Source organism: Centrocercus urophasianus, unplaced genomic scaffold (assembly GCF_019232065.1).
Source record: "Centrocercus urophasianus isolate 14NV4802_14NV808 unplaced genomic scaffold, USGS_Curo_1.0 seq_9, whole genome shotgun sequence".
Lineage (NCBI taxonomy): Eukaryota > Metazoa > Chordata > Aves > Galliformes > Phasianidae > Centrocercus > Centrocercus urophasianus.
Genome location: NW_024885532.1, coordinates 243,802 through 253,813, shown reverse-complemented (window position 1 = coordinate 253,813; position 10,012 = coordinate 243,802). Strand labels below are relative to the sequence as shown.

At 39.3% G+C, this 10,012-nt stretch overlaps 1 protein-coding gene across 1 annotated transcript in view; it reads left to right on the top strand.

The window, feature by feature from the left end:
- Positions 1-7,352, top strand: part of IPO5 (importin 5) — a 37,657-nt gene extending 30,305 nt beyond the window's left edge. The window contains exons 22-26 of the mRNA XM_042838852.1: positions 627-749; positions 1,370-1,589; positions 3,019-3,247; positions 4,744-4,885; positions 7,209-7,352. Of these exons, the coding sequence (XP_042694786.1) occupies positions 627-749; positions 1,370-1,589; positions 3,019-3,247; positions 4,744-4,885; positions 7,209-7,295 (801 nt within the window). The 3' untranslated portion in view covers positions 7,296-7,352. The remainder of the gene's footprint in view (positions 1-626; positions 750-1,369; positions 1,590-3,018; positions 3,248-4,743; positions 4,886-7,208) is intronic.
- Positions 7,353-10,012: the final 2,660 nt, after the last annotated feature.

Here is a 10,012-nt window from a genome sequence, read left to right as displayed (position 1 = left end):
TTTTCCTGCCTGTGAAAGTAAAAGCTGATCAAAGGAACTATGCTGAGATCAACAGAACAAAGTCAAATGGTTTTTCCAGCGCATGCGTGTCTAGGGACCAACTTGAAATCCTCACTTGGAAATATTGTGTGAATTAATAGCTGAATCTATGTGATAGTTATTGAACTTTGTTGGTTTGATACACTGAGCAAGGAGAAAAATGAAATTAAAGTAAGGTGATTAATATTCCTCATTTTTGCCGCATTCTAGCACAAAGGCAGTTATCTCTTTGCTTTTAAATCAAAGTTTGTTACAGTGTGTGTGAGCTTCAGAGGAGGAAAAGGGCCTTGTTTTTCTGCAAGGGGAGTCCAGTGAAGCAGTAAATCTACACAGGAGAGCATTTGTCTCTAAACTTTCCACCCCTGAAACAAACCTACGAGCCTTAGTGATTGGATGCTTAACAGCAGTGGATTTGAGCTTTGCACCAGAAGTTCAAAGTATTGGACTTAAAATAGCCTTAAGTCCACTTCACAAAACAAAATCGCTGAACAACTTTCTTCTATTGGTTTAGAAACTATAGTGTTTCATGTGATTTCCTGTATTTTAAGGATCATTAGTCTCAGTGTGAGTTATATCTTTCCTATCAGGATGACAGTGACGTTTATATTTTGACTAAAGTATCCGACATTTTGCACTCAATATTCAGCAGTTATAAGGAGAAGGTGTTGCCATGGTTTGAAAGGCTACTTCCACTAATTGTCAACTTAATTGTAAGTACCCTATTCTCTTTTTATTGTGTTTTTCCTTTCTGTTTTTTTTTTTTTCTTCCCCTGAATGTCTAATAGGCCTTCTATGCAGGCATCTGGGAGAATTTGGTAGATAAAATGGAACAGTAGTTATTGTACAGAATAGTCATGTCCTGGTTTAGTTCCAGAACTGATAGGAGGTTAAGCCATGCTCTTTAAAAATTGCTCTGCTATGCTGAGTTTAATTTCAGTGTTGCCATACTCAGGATCATTGATCCACATGAGTATTTTGAGGAGTGTGATTTGTGTGGGGCAGCCTGATACTCTCTGCAGGAAGAGAGCAAAAAAAAGAAAAAAAAAAGTGTTGCAGACTATTGGGATAAATTGATAATGAAATAGGTAAAGGAACATGAAGGAGAGGTGAAGAATTTAGCCTAAAATCATTATTCTCTTAATTCTCCTGTATTTTGCTTGATAATGCTGTAACTACCACTATTGAGACCGACGATTTGTAGTATTAAATTTAATGTAAGAGCTTAACAGAAATACTAGACCACTGTTACTGGGACTTTGTTGATACAATCATTAACTGTACAAAATTACCTATGTTAAGGTGGCTTAAATATTATCTGGTTTTGCTGCAGTGTCCACAGAGGCCATGGCCAGATAGGCAGTGGGGACTTTGTATTTTTGATGACATCGTGGAGCATTGCAGCCCTTCCTCCTTCAAGTATGCCGAGTACTTCCTGAGGCCGATGCTGCAGTCAATATGTGACAACAGCCCAGAGGTCAGGCAAGCAGCTGCCTATGGTGTTGGAGTTATGGCACAATTTGGTGGGGACAACTATCGTCCCTTTTGCACAGGTATGAATTCCCCAGGTAAAACCTCTTGAATGTGTGATCCTGTGTTGCTGCTCCCTGCCACAGCCATACCCACGCTGTCCCTCGAGAGAAGTATGCCCACCTTTGGTTACATGCATTCATTACACAGGCCAATGTTTCTGAATATTTCTGTGATCCTGTAATGTTTATCAGATACATAAAAGTATCCTTTTTATCTCAGGGCTAATCCTAATCCCAGCTGCTGAATTCTTCAGAAATCAAACTCTGTATGTAGCAAGTGTAACTGTGCATCAGTTAACTGCAATGCTTACTGATGAAATTGTGGTGTGAGAATTCACTCTACAGTAATAGGAGTTGCTTTGAAGTGTGCTTTCTGCACAATTCCACAGCTTGTTTTTATGCTGGTATAGAATTTTACAGATTTAGGATTATATTTTTAGCAGAACACAAGGTTGGTTGTTCCTGTGTTTCTGAAGTCTGCATGGACACAAGAGGTGAGATGGAGGTCAGCCTCTTCTTTTGGGTAACTAGTGATAGGATGAGAGGGAATGGCCTTGAGATGCCTTAAGGGAGGTTCAGGTTGGATGTTAGGAAAAACTCCTCTGAAAGAGTATTCAGGCACTGGAATGGACTTTCCAGGGTGCAGATGGAGTCACTATGTGGAGGTGTGCAAGAATCATGTAGATGTGGTACTGAGGGACATGGCTTAGTGGGCAGTATTAGTGGCAGCTGGATGGTTGGGCCAGATAGGTGATCTTAGAGGTCTTTTCCAACCTCGGAGATCCTATGGATTAAAAGTGTGACATCAGTACTCATAGAAAGTATGTATGCATATGGCTGCCCGCATGACAATTTTAAATAAATTGTTATCAATGTAACAAAGTTGGCATTTCTACTTGAAGTTTGACTTTTTGCTATGCAAACTATGCCAGATGGATTCACCATGTGAAGTTACTTCTATGAGCTTCTGCTAATGCACCTTTTTGTAGGCCAGGGGTGTGTTTGTCCATACGAATGTGTATGCAGACGTGCAGTAGATATGCAGCAGGCAGGCACTGTTGACATGTGCTGCTGTCCAAATTAAAGTGATGTTTTTCATCATCAGCGTTAATAAAAGCTGATGGAGAAGATAACTATTTTTCCTCTTCTGTCCTTGTAAAGCAAACTCAAACTTGTGTATTAACTGTTTTCTTGTTTCCTCTATCTGTGTATTTTACAGGTTATTGAGCAGGGAAGAACCTGAAAGCAGTTAGTGCCCAACTGTAGTAGTTGGGCAGTAGTGAAGCAGTGGGATGGCTGGATTTTGTTGCATGGGTGGACAAACAAACACCACAATATAGTTTATAGACTTCTTTAGTATAAGTAGTCATCTCTTGTAGAATTTGTGATGTTAGTAAAATATAATTTGATTGTGCATTAAATTTTATTCTTCTGTTTGTTTAATTATCAGAGGCTCTTCCATTGCTGGTGAGAGTCATTCAGTCACCAGATGCCAAAACCAAAGAGAATGTCAATGCAACAGAGAACTGCATTTCAGCTGTGGGAAAGATAATGAAGTTCAAGCCAGACTGTGTAAATGTTGAAGAAGTCCTGCCACACTGGTTATCATGGCTTCCACTTCATGAAGATAAAGAAGAAGCTGTTCATACTTTCAATTATTTGTGTGACTTAATTGAGAGGTGAGGTGATGCTATTGATGCTAGGCAGAAAGCGAGCTTGTTTGCAGATTCTTTCCTTGCATTCATTTTCTAAAACTGAGAAGCTGTCAGGTTAATCTATTTATGCTTTGGAGAAGATAACTTGGAAAGTCATAGCAGTGTTTTCCAGAATGATATTGCTATTTTATAAACAGTCACTATTCTCATCCTAACTTATGTCTGTAAGTTGAAAAAATTCCTAGAAGTTTTGTATGTACATGATGGGAATGTATCAGCTGGGAACTTGTAAAGAAAATTTCAGAAAGTCTTTTAACACTCTGCTTGTGTCTCAGCACTGATAACTGCTCAGGTCTTGTTACTGCAGAGTGCAGCCTGCATGCCCTTGCAACCTTTTCTTCATAACCTTTTGGAAGTTTTGCACTTTTTTGCTTTTAAATATCAACAAAACAAAGTGGGTAGTAGAGAAACAATACAGACACTTTCTTGATAGCTTGTCCTGAGCTCTGTAGTAATTTCAGTTGCTGCTGAAAGCATGTTGTCTCAAAGCTTGTTCTTTGGGTTTGTGCTGCTTCCCATGGGTCACTGGGGTGGTGGGGTAGATTTCCAGTGTGAGTGGAGGTTGCACTTAGTAATTGAGTGGAGGAATTTCATCTTTTGGATCATTACATCTGTCTTAGTGGAAACATAGAAAGGAAGTCACTAAGTAGGAAAGCTATGTTAATACCTTGCATCTTGTGATGCTCTGTTAAGGTTATGGTTAAAAATGGGTGGTGGCAGCTCGAAGGCTCCATACTGATGATTGTACATTTGTAGAGAGATGCCCTAGTAATGCTGACCTGTATGTACACACACACACTTATGCAGAAATGAAGAGTTCTAATACCAGCACACTTCTCTTATCCTCAGCTCTGCGCAGAGTGCTCAGCCTTGCTGCGTGCTTCTCCAGAGCTCTGTCTGTCCCACATGCAGAGTGTTACAGCAGTGGTAGGTGGCAGAGCTGGAAGCAGAATGTGTTTTCTTCCTCAGTCCCTGGCTGCCAGCACTCCTTTGCTCCAGAACTTGGCTGGGAAAGAGAGAGCAAAACTGTTTACTGGTGGTGTCAGTGAGAGTGCTGGCAGAGAGCTGAGGTCACTGGTGCTCTATTGACACCAGTAATACAACCTCCTCCCCCTTAGAGCACTGAGAGAGAGAAAGAAGCCCTTTTAGGCAGGGTATTTCTGTCACTTTATTTACAGTTCCATCTGCATGGAACTCAGCAGTTCTGTAAAGTACAGAACTTCTTTCTGATAAAGTGTAGGTGGATTAAAAATCAGCTGGTTAAATATTAGCAGGAGGAGGAACATTCTGTCACAAGCAACAAAGCTATGCATACTTACTAAGCTGAGTTAAACTTGGATGTAAACAAGCAGCTTAAGAATAAGATATTTCAAAATCACTCAGCTTAAATGTGAGATATTCACATTAACTTTTTTAGTCTAACATTGCTTTATTTGTAATATGTATTTTCATCATAACAGCAACAATCCAGTTGTCCTCGGTCCCAACAACTCCAACCTTCCCAGAATATTCAGTATAATTGCGGATGGTGAAATTCATGAAGCTATTAAACATGAAGATCCATGCACCAAGCGGTTGGCTAATGTTGTTCGCCAAGTGCAGGTAAAGCTGCTTTTTTGTACGTAAAGGAGAACGCTTAGGATTTGCTTTCAGAAGCATCAGAACCATTAAAGTAGTCCCGAGAGTCTTGTCTCCTTAAACAGTGGTGCTGCAACCAGTGATGATGGGCGTTGCTGGATATTCCTAGAACCATTTCTGTTAGAACTTGGTAATGTTTGCACTCGGGTAAAGGAATAAAGTCTGTCTTTATGTCTAAGCTTCTCAGATGCTTGTTAATTAAAAGTCTTAAGATGCATAGCCCACCTGATAGCATCATGTTTACTTGACAGTTACAGCATCTAATGAGAGAAGGACGATAGCGAGGGATGTGGCTCTGGGCAGCCTGCTCTGGTGGTTGGCGACCCTGCACACAGCAGGGGGATTGAAACTAGATGATCATTGTGGTCCTTTTCAACCCAGGCCATTCTGTGGTAGAAAGTAATGTTCCTGGCAAGTTATATGGCCTATAGAATGTGTATGGGATTTGGAGCAGCAGCTAGTCAATCATTGCCCATTGTACCTGTCATCCTTTGGTAGTATTTGGTCTCAAGAGTTGTAGGAATACTGGATTTTGGGAAGGATTTACTGGAATGACTGTGTCAACCTACAAGATCTTGTATGTCTGGTACAAAATGACTTCCTTTATTGAAATTCCAAATGAAGGCATACAAAGGGAATTAAATCAACCAAAAATAACCAAAAAATGAAACTCATCCAAGAGTGGCCACTGTGGATTCTCATTTACAGATATGAATCCTTTGCTGTTAGTATTTAAAGTCGGGGTATGGAACTTCGGGTTTGCCAGTGTATTTGTTCAGTCTAGCTGGTATGTGCCTGTATAGGTTAGTTGTGTATTGTTTTGTCTTGCTTTTCAAAGTTCTGTTTTGACCAGGACTGGTAGGTATACATGGGATGGAATGGTTTTGTCTCAGTTAAATAATTTAGCTTCGGGGTGGGGGCTGAAAAATCTTGAAGCTCGTGGTGTGGGTTGGTTTGTTTGGGTTTTGTTTTATTTTGCTGTTGTTGGCTTTTTTGCTTGTTGTTACTAATTGTAGCTTACTGCTGCCAACCTTGCATCTCTCCACACATAATAATTTGATTTCAGTAGAGCAGTGCGAGTATTTTAGCCCATAGAAGGATCTTTGAAGTGTAAGTGCTAGCACTTTCCTGGAATCCGGGAAGCAGCAGCAGGCAGAAGGACTTTCTTCTGCAGTTTTCTGAGTGAGCTGATCCACTGCCAGCATCTGATATGAGTAGCATTATGGTCAGGGCTAGAATCTCACATAAACTTCTTTCCCTCGTGCTTAGATGTTCTCATGCCAGGAATATTTCAGTGTAGTATCAATTTAAATGTCATAAATGCTGGCAGAGCACATGTAGTTCTGCAACATTCCACAATACATCAGGAGTATAAAATGTCTAATCTTGCTTGAAACAAAAAAAAGCAACACTTGAGGGCTTTGTTTCCAAAGTCTGTGAATCCATTTCTATATGCTTTAAAAAGCATTGTGAGAAAAGGGCATTTGTTATAAAACTGAAAATAAAAAAAACTTGGAATACAACAGTCTTTTAAATGTACTTCAAGTACGTTGCTGTTACAAAAGCTAATCTGATGTCAAAGCTAGTCACGTAAGACAAGGTGCAAGTTGCTTCCATCTTTTTGTAGCCAAATAAATGCTTTTTCCAAAACTTCTTTCGTTTTCAGGATTTTCTACTAGTAACTTGAAAATGGTAGCACATATGATATAGTGAGGCAAAGGAGGGTGTGGGTTTACATTTACCAGTAAACAGCTGAATGTGGAAGGAAGCTTACTATTCTTCTATCTAAAGAGTAATGCTGTGCATCTGCAGCAGCTACAGCCTCACTCACTCACTGTAGTTGTGCTATAATCACAGTGCTCAGTTCCTCCCAAGACATTACTGATACACCAGTGCCCAGAAGATAACCTTTTTTATCTCAGCACGATTTGTTTTTGCCTGGATGTTGATCTTTTAACTTTAGTGCAAACGAGAGCAAATGTTTGGGCACTGTTAACTAAAGAATGAAGGGTCACTTTTTTTATTTGACCCACTTAGTTGTGGGGAGTTCCCAGGAATTTCAAATCAAATTGCTGTGGCGCTGTTTAACCACAGCTTGCCTTTGAATATTTCGGGGCATCTCTCTGAATGCAGAACTGTGTATACCTGAAGGTTTCAGTCTGTCCTTTAGCATATGTGTTACAGAAATAAGCCTGGTACATGCTGAGCTTTTTAAACATCTAAAATTGTAGTCCATGCCTTAGAAGCTTGCGATCCTGTATAAACCCAACTTCTCTGTTTTTCCTAGACATCCGGAGGACTGTGGACAGAATGCATATCACAGCTCAATGCAGATCAACAGGCAGCCATACAGGAGCTCCTGAACTCTGCTTGAAGGGCCTTAAGCATCATCTGCGAGAAAACTAACTCCAAATAAACGTTTACCCTATTGTTTAGGTTTCTTTTGTTTCTTTTTTTGAGTAAAACAGAACTGTAGTGCGTGTAGGCCATTCTTCTGCAACCTACAGGCAGTGGCAACAGGAAGAAGCATTCTTTCAGAATGGTGTTTAAATCGGTATCTGTCCCACAACACTGAAGAAGTTTCCTGTAAACCCTACAATAGCACTGAAGAGTATTTTTCTAACGGTATTAGCCATCCCTACGGTGGCGAAAGGGAAACAAGTTGAATTTTCTCATTAGACATAATGAATTAAGAAACAGCTTTAAGACCTTGTATTCAGCAGTAGATGTATGTTATAACAGATAAACATTTCTCTACATCTAGTGTTAATTGTATTAATTGGAGTGTGAGCCTTTGTAGGGTAGAAAGTGTCCTTCTGCCCGACAAGTTAGTAGATCAAAAGATGAACAACCGAAGACAAAAACATCGAGCATGAAGACCTCATTGATCGCACTTTCAGATTCCCAAAAACAACTTGTACAGTGACTCAATGAGGAAAGCTGTTCAGCTTCCAGCCCTTGAATGTGAAGTCTTTTTGGCATGTCTGACAGTATCTCATTCACTCCTCAATAAATGACATTGAAACACAAGAAGCTTGTGTAGGAGTCCAGTGATGTGTGGTTCTTTTAATTCCCTCTTGTGGAAAGATGCAAGTAACAAGCTATACAAGTCATGATTTTATATTTGAAACTTTGTATATTGTTGCCTATTACAGACTTTATGCATTTTTTGCTTGACTTTTTAACGAATTTTTCACCCAAGTGTTTAGAATGGAAACTTAACTGCATTCCTCTTAAGACAGTACATTTACATATCTTAAATGTTTTACGTTCAGGTGTAATTGCATTTCATGACTTACAAAATGTAGTGTCATTCCAGCTGCAAATGTGTGACATGATCTGGCAGCCAGAGCTAACTGGTAGTATGTTTTTGTTTTTTTTAATGTTCCCTGGTTCCCTGACCTGAAAGAATCAAGAACTGTTTCAGGTCTTTTTTAGCACAGCGAGAGCAGTACACCATTTCCTAGCTAACCTAAAGCTGAAATAAACATATAGAGTATTGGAATTCTAACAAAGGTCAGTGTGAAGCTTGTGCTTTTATTACTTTCAAAATGATAGAATTTATATTGGTGGTGGGTTTTTTTTTTGTTTTTTTTTTTTTTTTTTTAAACTTCCTTACTGGAGTGTTTTTCTGAGTCAAATGCAATCTCAAAAGACCCTAAAAACATGCATGTCTTTTGAAAGAAGGTGTAAGTTTTCTTCCTTTATAAACAAGAAAAGCTGGAACTTTACATGTAATGAATTCACTGTAGAGTAAGCTTAGTTTTGCCTCTGAAAATTGTTTGAATAAAATAGTACAGAATAAGGTATATCAAAGACTGTCCAGGACTGTTATATCCTAATATGTGACATGAAATGCCTTAACCATATGGACTGACTCTGTAGTTCCTTCAGAAACAGCTGAAATAATAGTAATAATATAATAATCTTCCGTTCCCATTTTGTTAATTGTTTTTAATCTTGCATTTGCAAAGTTGAAGCATTCATACATTGTGGCATGAATTCTCAAGGATTAGGTGGCAGTACTGTGAGAGAACTGTAAGTAAGGGCAGTTACCTCAATCGCTGACCAGTTATTTAAATCCTCGACCCCTCCTGTTTGTTGAGTTTCAATTGTCTTTATGTAAATTTCCCCTCAGCCTAAAACACTTAAGTTGTGCTTTTTTTAAAATCTTTTCTCTCAAAATTTCCTTCCCATTCTTTGGAATACCCGTATTTGGAAAAAGTATTTGAACTTCTGTTACGATCCCCAAAACAACATTGACTTTGACTTTCTGAGAGTAACATTCAGGTTGCTGGTGCAGTGGGCCAACTTTTTTCTTTCAGCCCAAATAGTTTGGACAAGCAGAATTGGGAATGCAGATTGTGCTGTGTGCCAGAGGAGCACCGAACAGCATCTTGCAGTTGTTTCTACCTTGTTAATAATCCACTTATCAAAGAAAAGAGCACTGAATAAGACGGTGTAGATCAGTTTCTTGAAGTACACAGAGGTTCCCAATGAATTTGTCGGAGATGAGCCAAATCTGTAGCATTTTCTTAAATCATGTGAGCTTTAAAAATCATGTGAGCTTTAAAAGCTGAATTCTTTTCACCATTTTAGAAACTCTCATTGCTAATTTTAGCTTTTCAAGTTCCTTACTTGATATTTGTATGAGTACAAGCCTTCCCTGTGCTACCAGTCATTGTTGATCTTCCTTGAGCAATGAACTGTGGTTGCCCAAACAATGTGTAGTGTAGTGTTAACAGTAGCTTTATCTGCAAAAATAAAAAAAAAAAATAAAACGCTGCTGTTAGGAAGGAATCCAACAGTGGTCACTGATGTGGGAAGGGACGTCGTTTTATTTCCACCACTTCCAGGTTGCGCTTCACTGAAATGCTCCGCCACTGAATTTGGTTGGAGAAGTACCTCATATAGCACAAAGAGCGCTGCAAATGGCAGCGGTGATCTGCATTGCCAGAGCAGAGGTGTCCCAAACCTCCCAGACACCCAAGCAGAAGCGTTCCTTGTTTTTAGAAACCGTTCACTTTCCAAAACATAGGTGAGTTCCCATCGAAACTCTCATCCGTGTAAGAAAATGACTTGGTAGATGTA